This window comes from Tenebrio molitor, chromosome 9 (genome assembly GCF_963966145.1).
Source record: "Tenebrio molitor chromosome 9, icTenMoli1.1, whole genome shotgun sequence".
NCBI lineage: Eukaryota > Metazoa > Arthropoda > Insecta > Coleoptera > Tenebrionidae > Tenebrio > Tenebrio molitor.
In genome coordinates this window covers 9,450,136-9,471,148 of record NC_091054.1, presented here as the reverse complement: position 1 = coordinate 9,471,148, position 21,013 = coordinate 9,450,136, and the positions used below count along the sequence as shown (strand labels likewise).

Below are 21,013 nucleotides of genomic sequence, written 5' to 3'. Positions count from 1 at the left end.
GACGGAGAAAAAAGCAACGAAAAACGAGTGCACATCAAGTATTTTATTGAAATTGAAAATACAGATCTATCTACATATAAGAATATATTACAGTAATCTTAACTATTTATACAATAATTTTTAAGCAAAGTGCATATAAAACATTGTTAAAATGTTAACGTTGCAACAATGCCACTATAGTAAGCATGCAGTTTTAGTTCTGTGTATAATCAACAATATTCCGATCATTATGTAACAAAATCTCGCGTAAATACTCAGGGAATGATTAACAAGATTGAAAACAATAATTTACAACGTAAGAATCAGCACATATCCAAAACTAAATTATAAAATAATTCATGTAGATAATAACTAAATGAGATATAACATCAACTCAAAGAATTACACTGACTCGTACGCTTCAACAACTCACTGATCTTTCTTGCTGGTGGCTTGGCTATAGCTCGGTGGATTCTCCTGAAACGTTTCAAGCGACTTAATTTGACGTTTACTCCCTAAGTAACACTTACGTAATAAGCGGGCGGCGGCACGAACGCCATCTGTGGCCTATTCGGATCGTAGTACGCTGATTGCGCAGCTTCGGCTGCCTTGGCATCTTGAAACAAGGGATCATTTAAACATTGCCAACTCTCGATACATAAATGTTTTGACATCTGTCTCATTTAACATTCTGACGCCACGGTATACACAAATCAAGCCCAAATTTAATAATTTCCGTTTATTTCTCTCTTTCACAACAAAAATCTATTGTCTTCGAAAATTACCTGCTGCCGAAGTGAACCCTGTGGCGCCCCCTTGCGGCGGATACCCTCCCTGCGGTGGCGGATACCCTCCGTGTTGCGGCGGATAGCCTCCTTGCGGCGGATACCCGCCTTGCGGGGGCGGGTAGCCTCCTTGTTGCGGCGGCGGATAGCCTCCCTGCGGAGGCGGGTGACCGCCCTGCTGGGGCGGATAACCTCCCGGTCCTCCGGGCTGGTAGGCCGGATTCAGGCCCGGGTACGGCGGCGGAGCTCCCGTCATGTACACCCCGTCGGTCGGCGGATTGTCGGGGAAGTTGTTCCTCGGCGGCGCCCATCCGTAGTAGCCCTCCGGTGGTGGCGCGTACGCCGGCGGAGGCGCTGCGTACCACTGGGTGTCGGGAGGCACGTACGGCGGCGGCGCATCGTTGTTCATGCCTCTCGTAGCTGCAACATCACACCAACCGGATTAATCACGTTCGAAAAACGATGACAGTTCACAGACGACCACGACAAGTGCCCACTAGATTTTTGCAAAACTGTCAAAAATTTATTCGTGCGTATATAGATAAATATAGATAATAGACCACCACATGGTGAAAGTGTTCCAAATGTTTACAAAAACGTCAATTTGCTCAGAGTTTTCACAGAATATGGACGCAACAGTTCGTTTTATTAATTTATTAAGTAAAATTCTATTTCGGAAACTTTGAATGACCTCGCAGTCAAATAACCATAGATATACATTCGGCGTGTGCCGCTTGTTGGTTAATATGTATTATATGACATTTGACGACGTAATTTGTACGAGGTGGCATAACTTTAATAACAGAAAGAAATTTCCATTATCATTTATCAATAATTCTTTTTTACAATAAATATAGTAGTTTATTACGCATTACAACGTTTTATTGTTAGCACATGAATGACTGGATTTGAAATTTTTTTGTAATATTTATTGGATAAAGAGGCAATAAACTGGATTTAATTACAGATAATTACTCCGGTAATTATTATTCGTTGCGTCAAGTTTCCAGTGAGCCGACCTTGCGGCGAATATCGATCTGCGCCAGTTCGGTAAATGCGCGTCAGCTTTGTGGGCGTGCGCGTGACCCCGTCGAACGTGTCGAAAAATCCTAATAATTATCCATTATTACGATAAATTACGTAAATTACGACTGCTCGAAATTACCGATAATTACACTTAATTTCAGAGTGTCGTGTCTCGGTACAGGCCAGTGTCGCAACACGGCGCGGTCATGTCGTGAATAGCATCGCGTTTTCACCGCCGCCATTACCATTCTTTACATGACCGTGAAAGAGACCGCAGGCGAACCTTCCCTCGATCCAGGTTAGTTCGTGTCAGATGGAAACGGCGTCGTAGCTTGACCCGTCCGTTCTTTTTCAGCCGAATGGGCGACGACAACATCTTCGACTTGTTCGAGCGCGACAAGTCCATCAGGCTGCCGACCCACGTCAAGAATTTGCTCCAGTTCGCCGGCTTCGACAACAGAATCTCGCTGTCGAAATTGGAGGCGGCGGACATCGACGAGCTGGAGCGGATCGGCCGCGAGGTGATCCCCCGCGTGATCGGCGAGCCCGACTGGGGCAAGTACCTCGGCTGCTTCAAGAACTACCCGAGCGGGTTCTGGGTCTTCTCCGGGCACAAGAAACTGCTCCAGGAACTGGCCCAGTTCTACAGGAACTTCTCGTACAAGAAGCGCGCCCTCGGCGCGGACTCCGCGGAGGGCGCGGCCAAGAAGAGGAGCGACGCGTGCGAACAGCAGCAGGGCGAGGCCAAGGCGCGCCACAGAGACGTCGACACCGAGAAGCAGAACATATACACGCTGCTGATGAACTGGATCGGGAATTTCTGCTCGAGGAACCTGTCCTACGAGGAGGCCGCGCACGTCAACAAGGAGATCACCAAGATGAAAGTGGAAATATCGCACGAGGAACCCAACCAGTGTTTCGTCACCTGCTGCATCTGCCTCAGGGAGTTGAAGATCTTCCGGAACCAGAATGGCTTCTGGATCATGTCCAACATACACAAGCACTTCAAGACGCACCTCAACACCTACTCCAACAAGAAATTCAGCAAGAATATCAGCATCTCGAGCTCGATCTCCAACACGGCGACCCAAGACACGGATTCAGTTTTTATCGTCGACGAGATAAAACAAGAAACTGACTGTTTCGACGAGAATTGACAATAAAAAAATCTTGTAGATTTGTAAATAAATGTTTGATAGAAGTTGATTGCTTTGATCGATTCCTGGAAGCTAATTACGTGATTATAGCAAGCGTAATGAGGAGTTATTACGGTCGTCGCCATCGTAGAAAATTACCAAAGTCAACAACTGTCAAGGAGAGAGCCTGGAAGACGTGAAATCGCTTTTCGGAAATAAAAGCTCGACCACTGTGAGATTGACAGTGACAGTTCGATTAGGAAACGTCAAAATTATAATTCTGACGCTTTAAAATGAGAAGCGGCAAACCGAACGTTCAGTATGAATTCAAGTGCCATCTTGAGACTCCTTCCTGACCAGACTTACCAATTCAGATGGTTCCAAGTACATATTTTTAAATTCACTGAAATTTACGTGGAACACTACGTTATAAAAAACATCCAAGACGTTTACAATCTGAGCAAAATCGTTTATCTCAATTATTGTTTTTTATGAGTTAAAATTTAATTTAATTAAATGTTCTAACATCGTATCGTGCTGCCACCTACAATACACGAACTGTTTAAAAAAAATTGATGTGATTAATAGTTGGATCTCTAAAAAATTGTCGCAAATAATAAGCAATGTCCTGCATTGGTAGTCATGAAAAAAATACTGTTTTACTGCGGTAACTACCTCACAATACCGAATTGGAAAAATCGTAAACAATCAAAACAGTGAGGAGTGAGGTGTCAAATGTCAAGTTTACAAATCACGAAAAGGCCGCAAATTTATTGAAAACATTTCTTTACTTACTCGACACCATCGACACACCCAAAAAATTCATAACACAATTAAAAATACAAAAGTAGTAATTCCGTGGCGATAACAAGCACAAAAATTCGTTGTTTTTTTTTTAATTTGCATTCGAGATTTGATGCGTCATTTGAACTACTACTGCACCAGAGGGCGCCACTAACAGACCATTACGCTTGATAACGTTGTATTTTTTTTAACTGAATCCGACTGGTCAAAAAACGAGTTAAACTGTACAAAATAATTAAAACCGTTAAATTATGAAAGATCAAAGTGTCCCTCGGGCTGTTTAAATTTATTTCATTGCAAATCGGATATTTTGCATGAAGAAAGTGGAACACTAATCTTCTCGGTTACCTTTCAACAATGATTGAGCAACGCAATTTGTGCAAAATTATGTAACAATCTTACATTCAAGATTTTTTCAATTATCTTCATTTCATTGTGTCTGACACAAACAAGTAGGGTCATTAGGGGGGCTATTACGTCCAATTGTCTTCAATTTGAGTTGTTTCGAGGATGGTTCGTTATTCAACAAAATCACAGCACTGGTTTGATACAGAAAAATGTTTAACCATAACTCACCAAGATATGCAGCTTTGAGCATAGCCTGGCCGAAATCGATAGCGCCGCCGCGTTTAAAGGTTAACTTAAACTTGGCCTCTCCAATCCAATTGCCATTAGGCTGAGCTCTAACTTTCCCTTTTATGTAATTGGCTCCAAAAACTGGTTGTTCAATCTCCACCTAACACACACCGATTAGAAATTGCAAACATGCACTACGTGTTTGCTCACCTCGCTCAACGTGACGAATGGGAAACTGAACGAGATCATCGGGTCGTTGGTGTTCTTGTTGTTGAAGATGAGGCGATGGGTGGTCAGGTAGAAGCGGCCGTGTTTGGAGCCCTTGAAGGTGCCGTCGCCCTGACCCGACCACTCCACCGTCACATTGTCGGCGAACAATAAGATGCTACAAAGGAATCACTGCGGTGGCCCCAAAAACTACAAACTTTCCACTTACCACTCGCCGGAGTGTATCAAGACGCCGCCGTTTATGTGAGCCGTGTTGAGAGACATCGCTGACGGTTTCGGTGTTGGGTGTCACTCGTTTTACCAAAATATTTGTTTTTTCTAGATTATTACACTCTTCGAGAAACTCCCAGATTTTGACAGAATGTGACAACTGTGATGACGTACGTAACGCAAGCGTAAGACGCCATAAAACACGTACGGAAAGAAACAACACATGTGCATGTCATTCGCGAGAGAGAGAGACAGCTTTCGCCGCCAAATTCAAATAATCAATCAACTCTCCCAATAAAATCAATCTTTATTTAAAAAATATTCAAAAAACACTCAACGTCACGTGTCCGTATTGAACTGTTGCTTCCCGCTCTTGTTGATGATGTTGCAGTAGAACAAATCCGTCACCGACAGATTTCTCGTTCGTGGGTCGCTATTGATCCTGGAAATGATTCATTATTGGGTCACACCACTCCAACAACTAACAAACCTTTTCTGAATTTTTTTTGGGCCCGTGATTGGGTTCCACCTCGAAACTCTGTGCTCGTTGTGGACCATCAGTCCCAAAACTGAGACCCACAAGGCAAAAATTAGAACGTCATGTCTGTCCACCCATTTTTCAAGGAACGTTTGTGAACAACTCAAAATTTCGCTGGCCTCGGATGCGTCCTTCACATCTCCAAAATACTTGATGTAGTTCTCGAACAGAAACGCGGTGAATATACTGGGTTGGGTGCTAAATTCGTCTATTAGCTTGTCTATGTCGCAAGCAAATCGCCAAGAGTTGCCAACGTCTTGGCGCTTTGGATTCAGTACTCTCCCCAAACCGTGAAACAAGTCTAGAGTTTCATCTCTGGACATTGATTGCACGGAGGAAGCGTTATCGCCGCGTTTTCTTTTGTTTCCAATTTTTTTCACTACTTTATCAATTTTTGTTGGCAAGTCTGATGTCCCTGAAGTTTTTAATAAAATTAAAAAAAAAACACTCGAGTTTCTTTTACCTAATAAACTCGCAAAATAATACTGATTGATGGCACATCTGATGTCCCCCATTGAGGTTGCAATAATTGCTGTAACTGTACTTGGGGATGGAGTTCTAAACAGATCTAAATTGTCCTGAACAAGACCATGAGCCCTCTTTAGCGCATTCTTCATCAGAGTGGCTGCACAGGAATTAAAACTGTTTTGCATTTAACATGTGTTCAACAAGTGGAAAATTTTCTCACCTAATATGAGCTATACTGTACTTATCTCTGATTTCTTGAGGAAATAAAACTTGAGATAAGTTACTCCTATTGTCACAAGAATCTGTGCAAATGAAAACTATAGGGTAGTTTCCTTTATAATAACAATCTCTAAAAATAAAAATTTAACCAAGATTCTAATCATTTAGATTCTTAATCTACTCTAAAACATTCATAAACTCTTGAGGACTCCTAATTAGTGCATTTGGAAATTCCTCAACTAAAATAATTTTCTTGTTGCCATGAGAAAACAAAGAGTTCCATTTTGCCTCAGTTAAAAACTCTGCAAATCTGGTGACTTGATTGGGGCCTCTAAAAACTTCAAAATCTTGATCCATGGGGTTCACCCACTCAGACAGGTCCACAGACATGCTGTCACACAAAACCCTAATTGTTGATGTCTTACCTGAGCCTGTAGGCCCAGTTATCAAAAGAAATCTTGCAGTTTGCTACAATCTAAAATTAAACTTGTGCACTTTTGGCATGTAAGCACTTACACAATTTTTTGGCTTATTGCAAACATTGTTTTGTAACCACAATTCAACTTCATTAATTTTTTTGGGGTGGACAGCAAGGTCAGCTACAGTTTTGGGTGTGAGATGACGGTAAAAGTTGAAGCTGCGTTTGTTGACAACAGGCAAATCATAATTGTTAGATTTCTTGAGAAGATCTGGTGGAGGTTCATACAAACTGGCTGACTCACTTGATTTTTCTTCTTCAAAGTCAAAAGCGAACCATTTCTAAATAAAACCGATTAAAATCATTAGATTGCATAATCAGGTATAAGTTTAAATACTTTTCCTGCTTTTTTCATGTTTTATTGTGGCGTAAACCGGGAATCAGCTGTTTATTTTGAAAATAGATGAGATTGTTGACAGCCAATACCGCCAATCTAAATTGGAGGAAGTGTAAAGATTCGTTGAAAAAAGACTGGAGTTTTTATAAAATCTTCTGATAAAGCAGTCGTAATGCTGCTGAATTTATAAGAACCGTTTAATCACTTTAATCAAATATTTCATGGTAAATAGGTATAAGAAATGTTTTTTTAATTTCGAAGAGTGTCAGTGCAGCCAACACAACAACTACAGTGTGTCGTGACTTTAAGGTTAGAATTTTAACACCTTGCCGAGTTTTTGCCGTTTTGGGGGCTGGTTCGAGGTGGGGCAAGCATGTCGCTCGAGGAGAAGTTGCAAGTGGGCCCCAAATCAGGCATTACTTATCCGCTGCAAGTTATATATTGCGGCAACTGTTCGATGCCAATTGAGGTTAGTTAACGTACGATTTTTACGTAAACTTTGAATTTTTTTAATCTTGTGCAGTACTGTGAATATTACCCCGAATACGACAAATGCAAACAATGGTTGGAACGTAATTTACCAGATGAATTTGAGAAAGTCAAAATTGGCGATGAGGCAAGTGAGGGAGGAGGGGGTGAGGAAGAAAAGAAACGTCAAAAACGCGGCGGTAAAGGCATGATTAAGACTAAAAAGAAGGAAGATGGGCCCAAGCAAGTTTGCGTGTCTAGGGCTCCCAGGGGCAAAAAGAAGTCTGTCACTGTTGTTACAGGACTGAGTAGTTTTGGTAATATTGCTTTGTGGTGTGTATAGTCAGGTCAGGTCACATGTAATATTTTAGATATTGATCTAAAGGTAGCTGCAAAATTTTTTGGAACAAGATTTGCTTGTGGCTCTTCTGTCACTGGAGATGATGAAATTGTCATTCAGGGTGATGTTAAAGATGATCTATTTGATGTCATTCCTGAAAAATGGCCAGAGGTATGATAGTCTTCAAGTCTTGTAACATAAACATAAATTATCAATTTTTTAGATTGATGAAGACTTAATTGAAGACTTGGGCGACCAAAAACGATAACTTAAATATCACACTAAGCTAATGTATTTATAACATTATTATCAATACAGTTGTGTCATTTTTAAAATATTTTTTATTAAAAAAACCTTATACATACAAATAAAAAATGACTAGTCTTGCTCTTGTGAATCATTCTCTTGAGGTTTCTGTATGTGTGGAAAGTGCTGCAGCATTATTTGCAGGATTTGCTCAACCTGCTCCTCTGTGAGTCTCTCTTCACTTTCTTCAATCATCTTAAACAAAAAGTTAATTGATATGAAACTATTCTGTTATTTTCTTTTTACCAGTTGTATTTCTAAAGCCATTATTGGAGGTGAATTAATCAACATTAACTTTTCATTTTTATTCAAATTAAAAGCTTCCAAGTCCTTCAAGCACTGCTGGATGGCTTCTGGAGTTTGCTGGGAGCAAGGAGTATTTTCTAAATATCTCAGTGTCTGCAAAATTCTTAAGTTAACTAAAAATTATAAATTAAATAATTACAACACTTCATAAGTTATTGTTGCCAGCTGTCCTTTATGTTTTTTCCTACTATCCTTAATTTTTTGCAAATGTTTCATAACCTCAAAATTACTCAAAGTGGCACTGTTTGAGTTCACACTGCAAAAAACATAATTCACAGTAAAGAGAAAATAAAAACAATTTACCACTACTCACATTTCCATTATTTATTTGGGATTTCCACACAATTTTCAAATTAATCAAAACATAGATCTGTCGATTCGGTACTGCCGTTAATCGCTCCCCTAAAGTTTTTAGTAAAATTCCCTAGATCTAGTTGCATTATGGCGAGATTCCCTAACCTAATTTTATCACAAAAATCCATCAAAATCGCGTCAAATTTATTAAAAAGAAGCCTGATGACAACTCCAACTCGTGCCGAAAAAGTTATGGAAGACCTATCCAAAAATGCGTACTACGAAAAGTACGCGGATAAGATCGCCAAATTACAGAAAACTTCCCCTGAAGATTTCCTCGCAAGAGTTGACCAATTGGAGAAGAAGAAAGCTCCAAAGAAGAAACCAAACCAAATCACGGAAGGTAAATTTTCTCAATTACTCAACCCTAAAAAGCCGCTCGACCATGCGGAAACTGCTGACGCATCTTTGGAAAAAATCATGAAAATTGAACTGATCAAAGACAAAAGTATGGAAGAAATCAAAGAGATTTGGCACCAGTACCACATCCAGAAAAACTTTATCGCGGCGGTGGTACCGGCCGAGGACTTTGAGGAGCTCGACAAGAGGGGTAGGGAATTTCCCACATTTTTATTTCCTTTACCAAGGAGTCAAGGGTATGAGTTTATGATGTCACAGTTTGAGAGGAACTGTGTCCATTTCACCCCCTTGCTGTACTATCAAGTGCACAAAGAAAATGCCCCAGAGTGTCTCACAATTACTCACTACACTGAGCTAAAAGATAGCAAGAAAATTGTTCTGATGAGGGGAGAGTACGACAAGAATGTTATTGATCTGAAGGAGGCTCAGTGTTTGGCCAATGAGTTGCTACTGTATTATGTCAGGCCGAGTGAGGAGAAGTTGGCCCTACTGGAGAAATTCACGAGAAGACCTGATGAGTTCAAACACATGGAGCTGATCAAGGAACTAGAAAATCTGTCCCTGTAAATAAATTAGGTTTTGGTGATGTAAATAAGTTAAAATATAGATTATAATGTAATTGCGTTGCCGTTTGTTTTTTTTTGTTTCCTCAACCCTCGAAAAAAAAGACTTTACGTAAAATTATTTATTCAAAGAGGCACTTGAATTTTTTACGAACATGTGATCATCTCGAGATTGCCTAACATATCACTTTAAAACGTTGAGCTTACTTATTGGGCACGCTTCACTGCATTAGTATCAAAAACTAGTATTTGGTTTCCGATAGCGCTTTCCAGTCTTGGTGTCCTCAAGACAGGGGATTTGAACTAGATTAAAGTAAATTGTTCCCATGATGTGAGCCGTGGGCGAAGAATTCTGCTTGAGACAACTGAACAACTGGTCGTCGCATAAACAGTGCGACTTCGTGTAGAGCGAGTCGTTGGTGATGTTGTACCTCTGCGAAAAGGCCCTCACCTTCACCGGGCACAGATCGTGGGCCCTGCAACACTTATCCACCGAAGGCTCCGACCCCAGGTCGTAGTAGTCTTTGGCGATGTCGCCCGTGCCGCACCACTTCGTCCCTGGAATCGAATCTGCTCGTCACGTTCGTTCAAAGCAAGTTAAATCGTCACCTGGAATGATCCCGCTCAGGAGGACGAAGGGGTTGTTGGCGAGGATTCCCCGACCCGCGATGGGGTGAGACGTTACGTTTTTGGTCAGCTCGTTGTGCATAGATTTGCTGTCTTCCACCTGCTGGCATTGCTTCATCAGCGTCGTCATCTCTTTGAAAGATATCGCGACAGGACGCGACACGTGCTGGAACTCCCCCAGAGCCTTAATCGCATCTTCAGGTTCACTAAAACAAGATAATAAATCTTTTACAACGTTTACGGTGCTATTAATTATTCTTAAACACTCTACGTAATGATGGCCATGTTCTACATTAGTTATTTGTACAACTAGTTATGAAAGTCATACTTTTTTTTCACGATTGATTAAAGAGGGCGTAGCCCGAGTTAATCAAGCAAATAAGTGAAAAAAGAGACTTTCATAAGGTGTTGTACACACTATTTTTTTTGCATATCGATGTAAGAAGAAGAAGAAGCAAGATGGCACAACTTCTCATTGCACTTGTCCAATTTCTTTTGTGCAGTGTAAATTTTTTGAACGCTCGTTACGTTGTAACGATGTCAGAAATAATTTGTAAAACAAGCTCTTTAAGTAAGAACCGTTCTCAGGAGCTGTAACTCGACAAAAACATCGTTAGTGGCTAAACAAAATAAAAAATGAAATGTACGCCGCCTTACGTGACAACAAAAAGCAAAAAATAAAGGTCAAGTTGGAACAAACAGCGTCCATTAATTTTTCAGTGCATCTACTATGTCCAGCTGTGCACGTGAACGTTGTCGTGCGATGCAACATGCAACGTAAATAATATGCGATTAAAATAATTGGGTAATGATTAAAATTGAAAGTTAATGCCGTTTAAATGGTATAGTTTCGATTTCGTTGAGCGTTGTGATGGGGGTTCACGTTTATTATGCTAATTGTGGGAAATACACCGCTGACCCGAATCGTTATTCGACAGAGAAAACGATCTCGATGAGAAATAATTAATTGATCAATGTCCAGGTGCTTGTTCCCACCGGTGCAAACGCAATTGTTTTTGTTTGTCCAACTGGTATTAGAATTAGTTGTGAATTTGTGCAAAGGAAGTAAGCAGGTATACGAGTGTTAAACAACGGCATTATCACTTTGCGATAAATTTAATCGAGTGCCAAGGTTGGGTACCTTCATGCATGACTTTGGTTTCATTCATGTTTGATTATCATCGAAATGATAGGGCACGAGGTGTGGTGCTTTATTCGTTTTAATTATGTTTCATTATGCCGTTTTACACTTTATGATTGCATTACCGTTATCATTCTTTCCACTGTTTAGCTATTACCTCAAAACTACCAAATTTAGAAATTGTACAAATTTGGGTTAACGGATTTAATAATAAAGAACAAAGAGGAACGACATGGGCGAGTTAGCGCCTCAAGATCAGAGGTGTCATCTGTTTTGCAAATTTGAATAAAGACAAGTTTATGATATTTAAAATGATAATGCAAAACATTTTTCTCGTTTTTAACGGTCAGGTGGTATAAAAATGACAGAAGAGAACTTAAAAGATTTAAAATGATGTGAGAAAAAACATGCAAAGATGTTCCAGAGGACTGAAATTTGGACAGTGATGCAATTTATGTTATTATTTGTTGTTAAGATTTTGGCTTTGACGTCACAGCTTGAACATATAATTGATTTCATATAAATGTTCATTAAGTGAGCTGTGCATGTGTAAAAGCACCTTTAATTTAGTTACCTACATTACAAAAGTCACATTTACGAAGGTCGTGTCCAATAAATCTTTACTTGGTAAAAATACACAAACAAGAATTACTTTAATTTAATCAGTAAAAAGACGTAACATTGCTTTTGAAATCAGCAATGTTAAAATGGACAAAAAATGAAAAAATAGTCAAATCGGGTTCGCGCAGAGCAAACAACTTTGAAAGTCAAAGTCACTAGCTTTAGCTACCAACAGAAAATCACATTTTCATGGCTTGCTTAGATGCACATTTATATGAAATTGAGTATAATAGTTATTTATGCAACGAGGTTCTGTGTAAATTGGGCTTTTCTAATTGCCCGAGAGGTCAGATTGAAATACGAGCGTAGCGAGGATTTTAAGGCCTCGAGGGCAATTAGAAAAGCCCACTTTGCACAGAAACAAGTTGCATACAAAATTTTATTGTTTGAAATGACGTCCCCAAAGCTTCCAAATCTATTAAAAATGATTTCGCATTTGCTTTTGACAGTTTTGACAAATTTTTCAATTAATGTCACTTTGAATGTGTTGTCTAGGGCAACGGTTGGTTATCTGCTATTTTTTGCTTTAGAGCAGTTAGGAGGCAGTTTACAAAGGAGAAAAATGAGAATTTATGACAGTTGAAAACAATGAAATATTTTATGCACGATTAGGTATATTATAATTTGACAATTATACACAAATTTTTTTGACATAAACGTCTCTTTATGGCCCACGGATCACTTTATGCCCGTGGGCCATACAGATATGTCAAATAAAAGTCAAAAACATTTTTGGTGAAATTAGGAAAAAAATTGCCACTTAACTTAAATTACCTAATCCCGAATGGGGATTACTCGATACTGGACACTCATTTCTGCCGCTTTCTCATCCTCGTTTATCATTTCGTTAATGAATTTATAACCGAAAATTGCAATTGGCATAATGGATACGGGTGTTTTCACTGTTCCCAAGGTTACGGGCAAAACTAAAAATTTGACGGGAGCATTAGGCGATGCAAACATCCCGTGGTGTGGGCAGACATTTATTTATTAATTTTTGTTAAATGTTAGGGTTTTAGATCTTAATCGTGCATAAAATAGTGTATGTACTGCGGGCGTGAACTGGCTTTTTTGACCTTCAGCGTGTTTTTAGCCCTCGTTATCACTCGGGGTCAAAATCACACCTTAGGCCATAAAAGCCCTCTTATGCCCTTAATAAATAAATATAAATATAAATAACTATAGGAGAATTCACGCACTGGAGAAAATGATCAACAACTTCAGGCATTGGAAATAGGTATTTTGGTAGATTGTTTTCTTAAACAAAATTAAAATTCACAGAGAAATAAATTATAAATTTATCAAAATGAAAACCCTTATTTATTTAATTTTTCTGTAACATTTTTCATCTTTGTCTTTCAAAAAATTTTGTCCGATCAGATCGCTGGTAAAACTGAATTTAAGCCAATGACAGCGGTGATTAAAGCAGCAGTGCAATATGATTGGAGTAAATTTTTTCACAGTCAAAATTATTTTAAAAGTTTCTTGTGATACCAAGCAGCATTGTGTCTCGGTTTTGTAGTAGAAGAAAAAATACGATTATGTTCAATGATTGAAAGTGAACAATTACTGCAGAAACCACATTGTTCTGTTCTAGCGTTTATTTATTCTGTCGAATTAATTATATTTGTCTGTCATTGTTTCTCAACTGATTCTATTGAATTACCACAGAACTACGGTTCCTGAGAATATTTATAATTAGCTACAAAAGATTTTATCTATCTATTTTGGTCAAATTTGGCCACAAGATTATTGCCAACCTCGCTTATGAAAGCAATTTCTGCTTTACATGGTTGGCAACCTCGATCTTCGACTCAGGAACATTCACCCAATTCTCGTACTTTTGACAATTACCCCATTAACATATTTCAATTAGTAATTGTTGCGTTTTATGAAAAAAACGCTTCAGATTTCATGTTCACACGATCTCACTTGACATTTCTGATATTTGACACTTTGACAGATTCTTCACAAAACACGACTTACAACACATAGGTAATTTTTTACAGTTTACAACAGTGAGTGAACGGATACCTAGTGACGTTTCCAAATATAAATTCCAAATGTCTTGCAGTGAGTAATTTTTACTACCTTGTACAGTTTCGTTGTCGACGCTGACTAACTCACCACACAGACAACTTCTTTGAAAGAAATTTTGTGACGTGTTTGGAATTTTTCTAGCCAAGCTTTCGAACGAAAATGTCTTCATAGATCTCGTAGGTCATTTCTTGTACATTACAATAAACCTTATGTAAAATGATTCAACGTTTCACAAAACATTTTATCTTATCATGTAGTTGCGTTTGCGTTTACGTAACTCCTTCTCCGTGACCTCGAAAGGGCGTACCAACAGTTCGCAATAAAAATGTAATTGACAGTTTTTATTCATGTGTTGTTTTTGCGCCGTAAATCGGGAACACAAGAAAAACAAATTTTCTAAAGATCTGGCAACACTGCCCCGCATAATCCAAATGTGACAATTTCCCTAAATAATAACTTCCAAACGCAACTTTCTAATTGTTCTCTTCTCTAATTGGCGCTTTCTTCGAACAAATAAATTAATTCTTGAAGGTGAGTCACTTCGCATGCACAGCCACCAACTTACCTTCGCCATTACACGCATAAAAATAAACAGAAAGCAAGGATATCACTTGTACCAAATGCATTTTTATCAACGGTCCAACTAATGCACCTGTGCAACTGCAATCAAGCAAATCTTGCTCGTGTCGTAATTATTTTAACAAGTGGGTGCCTTCGGGTGTTGTAATAGTAGTAACAGTTGGTAACTGTAACCCAAATTTACATTTTCCACGTCTAGTGTGACAATTAACGCCGGTTTCTCTTTTTATGGATGTCAATTCAACTAGAACGACGCATCGATTAACACAAAAACAAAAAGAAAAATAATTGGCCACCTGGGGTATAGATAATTGTAATTGACATTTCGCAACAGTATTGCCAACGTTGTTTCGTGTTCAGTAAATTTTTTGAAATATTTTGACACATCCTGAATTGGTAGATAATGTTTTTTTCTTTTTAATCACTCCTGTTAAGAATAGAACAATCGATAGCTCCACTTGATAAAATATTGAAACGCGGAGAAGAGAAAGTATTGGGGGGTTGAAGAAAATGGGTCGGTGAGTAGATACTAATCTATTTTGGTGCTGTTTTGGTGAATAATAAATGGAGACGCGTTCATTAGAGTCGCGTCTAGCTGTTGGTGATGAACTGATGAGGGTGTAGAAGAAACTCGTCTAAATGAAATTTGTGTCATAAATCCTCATCGACGAGCATTAAGTCGACCGTGACCTTATCGATCGCACATCTTCGAACAATCGCAACTTTCTAGCCTAGATCGGGCGCCGCCTCCGGAAGTACTTACTAGACCTCGATGAGCTCGCAGTTGAGGAGCAGCTTGTCGGGCTCGAGCTCGACGATGGCGACGGTCTGGTCGTGGAAGTAGACCATGCGGATGGAGTCGTTCTTCACCCTGCGCCCGCTGTAGCTCTTGATGTGGAAGGACTGGTCCTTCCCCTGGCCGAAGCTGCGGAAGGGCCCGATCGCCGGCAGCGTGAGCGACCAGGAGGGCTTCCCCTGGATGCCGAGCGTGCACACCAGAACCACGAAGTAGATCGCGTCGTTCGCCCCAGCCAACCGCATTTTTCGAAAACGATCGAGAGTTCGTCCACGCGAAACGTCACATTTTCACAAAACCGCGCGTTCGTCGGCCAGTCCGGGCGCCGCGCTTCTGCACTACCGGAGCGGTACCGAAAGCGCGTTTTACGCACGCATGCGTGCCAACTGTTCGAACTTTCGCACCTGATCGATTTCGACGGAAAAATGGTTCAATCGCAGATCATGACGTGTGAGTGACACTAGGAAATGCACCTTCTCGATGGGTCTTCGATAGACGAATGGTCGGAGGCATCGTGAGCGGATGGATTGCCGATACGGTCACTTTCTTTTCCGACTGTGGCCTAAAATTGGGAACAAGACCGGAGGTGTTACGTCATGGAGAAGTGGAGCGCTTCTTGCGAGATGATTGGGGTCTGACGATTTCGCGAAAGTAAAACTGGCGGATCTGGGGATTGTGATGAATGGAAGCTCTTCTTTTCATTCACCTCAACACTGTACAAGACAAGCGAAACTCTTCACTTATTTGTAATAAATACAAGGTTATTAGAAATGTTTATTACATCCCGGTTGGATGTATAATTTACGCTGTACGTATGCATTTGCCGCTTCTTCTGGACTTGTAAATTTAACATTTGACAGCCAGCACTTGTCACTTTGCAGTTTACAGTTTTTATTATTTTTCAAGGTATCGAGGAAGCAAAAGAGGTTTTATCTTGTCCATGACTGTCGATTTACTATTTCTCTCTGACTGGAGTTACTTACTGTGATGAGTAGTAAACATTTTGTATATACCTAAATGTAACAACTTCTTACTTTGGCAATAATAAAATGAATTATTTCTGGAAACAGGATTTATTTATTGTCTTAATGTAATGTCTTACTATTAAAATGGAATATACAACAATGATGAGTGGATTTATGGCAAGAATGATGCTTTATAAAAGAAATAGGTAGGTAACCAATAGATTTGTTCAAGTTAGAAGTGCAAATAAAAGAAAATGAATTGGAAAGGTTCCACAATCTGAGAAACCTGTTCCGAATTAAAGGAATGACTAAACACACATGCATTTCAGTAATAAGTACATAAGTACACAGTCGGTTGCAAAAAAAATCGAGTACAGTTGCGGCCAAATAAAAGTGGGCAGCAATTTTTTCTATTGTAAATCGGAATTAAATATTAAATCAACTGAAAAATCATCTCCTAGGAGATAACATAAAAAACTATTTTTCAAATTAACATCATCCGTCACTGTTATGTTGTGCCACAGGTATGGGTATCTGGTTACCAGAGAAACTTTCATTTTAAAAACCAATGTCAATTTAGTGGTCGCTTTTATTTGGCCGCAACTGTACATCAAATTTTCTATAGCTTAACTAATCCTTTTTGTTGTCAATTTTGATGTTACCGAGACAAGCAAAATGTCAAAATTTTTCATTTCTTACGTCAGGCATAATGATATTCTCTGTGTCAGAAATAACCTATTTGAAAAAGCATAAAGCATGCCATTAAAAGTCAGAAAAACCTGATTTACATGTGTTAAAAATAGGAAAATTCAGTGCTCTTGATTTTTATGATGTACTCAATTTTTTTGCAACCGACTGTACATACATATTTGGCAATTTTAAAGACCGTGTTTAAATGACAGATTGACAAATATAGGAAGACGTCCACGTTATTGTTGCAATATTGGTTAGACAATGTAGCAAAATATTTTCGAAAATACGTGAAGTAATCAAGTGTTGGGAACATAGCAGTTGAACCTTTTTTTTAACAATACATTTGTTTTTATCGTTTTTCAATCAATTTGTTTCAAAATTGTATATTTTAAATTACGTTATCTTTAAGCTTCTTGTTTTTAGGCAACCAAGTAATCACACCAATCGACCTTTGAGATAGTATAGTTACGTTATGCAAATTTTACACCCAATTACGATGTAAAAATACATGTTTATAACACTCTAGTAAAAATTCCGTGGAATGACATTTAAAATTTAATTTTTTATACTTCTTTTAGCGTTAATGGTGTTTTTTCTATGTAAATTCTACAACAACAAAAAACTTGATTTGTATCCTTCAGTGTTTTCTTGTGTTTTTGTTGGTATTAATTAGTGGCATAGGAGTCTTTACATATATTCCACCATCAGGACTCAGGAGGGTTCACTAAAAATATATTATTTTTGTTCATTACTCGTCGAAAATAAAACTTCTTTAGATCTCAATTTTTTTTTAATCCCTCCGTTTCACTTTTGACCATTTTGACACATAAAAAAGAACGTCCTTGAACAGGTCGGCGTCTGTTTCAAACTCACCCGGCTAGTAGGACTTGTGGATGTGCATCTTTGGAACTTTCTTGTCTCACGGAGAGAAAACGCAAAATTTCAGATAACCTACAGCGGATCTGTGGTGCAGCTAAGATAACAAAACTGGAGCTAGAAATGGGACTCACCTTCTTGACAATGTGCACAACCTCCATTTCCGGTTTTTGGTCGTTCTTGGTCTTCTTTTTCAAAATCACTTCATCCTTGTCCATCACTCGATTCCTGTCAATTAAAGAGCTAATCACATGACTGAATTGTAAACTCTGGCTTTCCATGAAACACATTTTTGTAAATGTTCTGGTTTACGCTGATAACTCCTCTGGCTTTTTAAGCCTTGCTGAACTTCTTTTGCCGAAATATGATTCGCAAAGTATTTTCTTTGGTTCTTTATTTCCTTCTTAATTTTCTTTCAGAATCTTCACTACTCGCTGTCAATGACATTTCCAATTCCATCACCCAAGCTTTTAATTTACAATTTTTCCTGTCACATGAGGGAGTTCCCTATCTTTCCATTTATACTTTATTCACCACTAAATGCATCATTAAAGTTCTTTACTACGAGTACAATCGTCGCTGCACAAAAAACTCTTACTGGCGGTTTTGATACACTTGGTTGCAGATTAAGCAACAGAAATAACATAGACAAAATAAATCAGTAACAACTAAGATATTATACGGATAAGGAAGATTCTCGATATAAATATGAATAGTTATTTATGCAATGTGTAAATTGGGCTTTTCTAATTGTCCGAGGGACAAGATTAAAACACGAATGTAGCGAGGGTTTTAAGGCCTCGAGGGCAATTAGAAAAGCCCAATTTACCCAGAAACGAGTTGCAGACAAAATTTTATTGTTTGAAACGACGTCCCTGAAGCTTCCAAATCTTTTAAAAATGGTTTCGCATTTGCTTTTGACAGTTTTGTCAGAAATGTGACGTTGAATGTGTTGTCTAGGCCTAGGGCAACGGTTCGTTATCTGCTCATTTTGCTTTAGGGCAGTTAAGAGGCAGTTTACAAAGGAGCAAAATAAAAATGTATGACAGTTGAAAACAATAAAATAATTTACTAAGAATTGAACCAGGTAGAGATATTATTACTTACTAAGGAAGTTTTTCGAATTCGGAACTATTACAAAACGTGTGTTGTAAAGTTACGAAATTAAATCTTATCACTGATGACGAACAAATCGGATAGAGTATAATATAATTTATTATTCTTAAAAGCTTTTCAAATTTCCTGTTAATTTTTAAATATAAATTGTTATCTATTAATCTAATTTTTATGTTGGAAAAGTTGTAACTCACTGAAAACGTGTTACATTCCCATTGGTGGAATAAGTGAACTGAATAGAGTAGTGAAGAGAAGTTATTTGAGTAGTCGGAAGTACGCAAGATAAATAATAAATGTTGAGAACATCTGTCAAATAATAGTATATTGTTATACGAGTTGCACAAGACAGTCGTCCATTGTCGAACGAGAGAGTTTAGGACACGACGAGCGTATCGAGGAGTGCTTTAAAGGAAGGAACTGGACAACATGTCTTGTGAAACGAGTGTAACATACTATTTTTCGTGTTCGTTTAAGCAGTCCTAAAAACAGTAATTAAATTATATTGTATTTTAGTATTGTATTGTGTTTAATTTGACTACACATTTATTACGTATCAGGGCATATAGATATTCTTGACTCATATTATTTATTTATCTATTTACTTCCACTTAAAATAACTTACGTTATCTTCATCTTCAATGTATGTACAGTTAATTTCAAAATTATCGAGTATACCTCAAAAACAAGAAGTCGATTTATTACAGTTTGGCCGTCGTATTTTTATGTACAGTGCGTTTGTAAAGTTCGGAATAAATTCGATAAAACTGTAAGTATTAATTTCTGAAAAAAATCCTTGAACAGGTCAACTTTGTTTTTAAAAAGTGCATATTGTTCAGTACTTTGCTTATATTGACAGCTTATCATCTTCTAATAGTGACGTCATTAATAAATTTTTTTAAATGACAACCCCCATTTTTTTCTTATTTTTCTGGTATGCCTTCATACTAGCTAAACAATCAATGAAAAAAAATTGACACCTTACACAACAATTTTTTTGAGAAAATGACAAATTTTACTTCAAAAAATTTAATTTAATTTTTAACTTAATTTTTTTTTCAATAGATTTAGTTACAATGGAAGGTTTATTTTAATAGACCAAACAATTTAGAACAATTTGCGGTAAAGAATTCGCTCTGAAACGGAACAAATAAGCCCTGACATTATTGAGCGCAGTGTACAAAGTGTCGGTGAGTGCCAAATAGTTGGCGGGAGGCAATTTCAACATTTGCGTTGAATTTTATTGTTACCCTGAGATGTTTATTTGATTTTATTTGAGGTCAATTAAAATTATTACATTAAAAATTAAGTTAAATTTTTTAAGTAAAATTTGTCATTTTCTCAAAAAAATTGTTATATAAGAAATCAATTTTTTTCATTAGTCGTTTAAGTACTAAGAAGGTCTACCAGAAAAAGATGAAAAAAGTTAGGGTTGTCATTTAAAAAAATTATTGATGACGTCATTATTAGGAGACGACAAGCTGTCAACTTAAATAACGTACTGTACAACATGCACTTTTTAAAAACAAAGTTGACCTCTTCAAGGATTTTTCTCAGAAATTAATACTTACAATTTTATTGAATTTATTCCGAACTTTACGAACGCACTATATATAAAAAATATGACGGCCAAATTTCAGGTTAGGTAAGTTTGATAACATAAATGTCGTTGATATTTTAGAGCACCATAATATTGTCTGTTTTATCCTCTGCACGGCGCTCTTCGCGATGTTATTATATTGAGCTAACCTCCGGATCGACCACCCTTCTTCTAATTTGGAAAGAATGACCACTTTCGCGTATTCGGTTAGACTAGGCATTTTGTTTGTCAAAAATGACATTGATCTTTGACGAAAAAATGTAAGTGCATTTTACACTGTAGAAAATTAGGTGTACTCTATAATTTTGAATTTAACTGTACCTACTCCATTCAAGACAATATAATACGTTTCCTGTATGTTCCCAATGTTTCAATCTAAAACGTTGCATTGATAATAGAAAACAATTTAAAATTAAAATTGTTTTGGAGATCTAATCCATTTGTTCGTCATCAAAGATAAGATTTAATTTCGTAAATTCCC

At 37.9% G+C, this 21,013-nt stretch overlaps 7 protein-coding genes across 8 annotated transcripts; 3 read left to right on the top strand and 4 right to left on the bottom strand.

Annotated features, from left to right (window-relative positions):
- Positions 1–28: 28 nt before the first annotated feature.
- On the bottom strand, positions 29–4,928 carry Wbp2 (WW domain binding protein 2). 2 transcript variants are annotated; one of them, XM_069059233.1, is made up of 7 exons: positions 4,743–4,928; positions 4,517–4,691; positions 4,307–4,466; positions 891–1,184; positions 765–851; positions 510–595; positions 29–456 (listed from the first exon to the last, which is right to left on the bottom strand). In XM_069059233.1, the coding sequence occupies exons 1-7, from the start codon at positions 4,796–4,798 to the stop codon at positions 409–411; spliced, it is 906 nt and encodes a 301-aa protein (XP_068915334.1). In that variant the 5' UTR covers positions 4,799–4,928; the 3' UTR covers positions 29–408. The 2 variants fall into 2 exon arrangements, with proteins under 2 accessions (XP_068915334.1, XP_068915333.1); XM_069059232.1 differs by having other exon boundaries at positions 765–1,184; positions 4,743–4,927.
- LOC138139074 (uncharacterized) lies at positions 1,663–2,991 on the top strand. Its single transcript, XM_069059237.1, has 2 exons — positions 1,663–2,088; positions 2,146–2,991. The coding sequence occupies exon 2, from the start codon at positions 2,150–2,152 to the stop codon at positions 2,945–2,947; it is 798 nt and encodes a 265-aa protein (XP_068915338.1). The 5' UTR covers positions 1,663–2,088; positions 2,146–2,149; the 3' UTR covers positions 2,948–2,991.
- A 103-nt stretch (positions 4,929–5,031) lies between the features above and the next one.
- Rad17 (Rad17 checkpoint clamp loader component) lies at positions 5,032–6,925 on the bottom strand. The gene is made up of 7 exons (XM_069059230.1): positions 6,785–6,925; positions 6,486–6,728; positions 6,151–6,437; positions 5,971–6,099; positions 5,746–5,924; positions 5,235–5,697; positions 5,032–5,186 (listed from the first exon to the last, which is right to left on the bottom strand). The coding sequence occupies exons 1-7, from the start codon at positions 6,800–6,802 to the stop codon at positions 5,084–5,086; spliced, it is 1,422 nt and encodes a 473-aa protein (XP_068915331.1). The 5' UTR covers positions 6,803–6,925; the 3' UTR covers positions 5,032–5,083.
- A 191-nt stretch (positions 6,926–7,116) lies between these two features.
- Positions 7,117–7,979, top strand: DENR (density-regulated protein). Its single transcript, XM_069059240.1, has 4 exons — positions 7,117–7,253; positions 7,308–7,569; positions 7,624–7,763; positions 7,816–7,979. Exons 1-4 carry the CDS (start codon positions 7,158–7,160, stop codon positions 7,858–7,860), a joined length of 543 nt encoding a protein of 180 aa, XP_068915341.1. The 5' UTR covers positions 7,117–7,157; the 3' UTR covers positions 7,861–7,979.
- Polr3I (RNA polymerase III subunit I) lies at positions 7,867–8,653 on the bottom strand. The gene is made up of 4 exons (XM_069059242.1): positions 8,518–8,653; positions 8,349–8,460; positions 8,145–8,297; positions 7,867–8,093 (listed from the first exon to the last, which is right to left on the bottom strand). The coding sequence occupies exons 1-4, from the start codon at positions 8,523–8,525 to the stop codon at positions 7,971–7,973; spliced, it is 396 nt and encodes a 131-aa protein (XP_068915343.1). The 5' UTR covers positions 8,526–8,653; the 3' UTR covers positions 7,867–7,970.
- LOC138139072 (ATP synthase mitochondrial F1 complex assembly factor 1) lies at positions 8,646–9,544 on the top strand. Its single transcript, XM_069059234.1, has one exon. The coding sequence runs from the start codon at positions 8,646–8,648 to the stop codon at positions 9,483–9,485; it is 840 nt and encodes a 279-aa protein (XP_068915335.1). The 3' UTR covers positions 9,486–9,544.
- Positions 9,545–9,588: 44 nt separating this feature from the next.
- LOC138139073 (uncharacterized) lies at positions 9,589–16,083 on the bottom strand. The gene is made up of 3 exons (XM_069059236.1): positions 15,253–16,083; positions 10,091–10,314; positions 9,589–10,039 (listed from the first exon to the last, which is right to left on the bottom strand). The coding sequence occupies exons 1-3, from the start codon at positions 15,528–15,530 to the stop codon at positions 9,717–9,719; spliced, it is 825 nt and encodes a 274-aa protein (XP_068915337.1). The 5' UTR covers positions 15,531–16,083; the 3' UTR covers positions 9,589–9,716.
- Between the last annotated feature and the right edge of the window lie 4,930 nt (positions 16,084–21,013).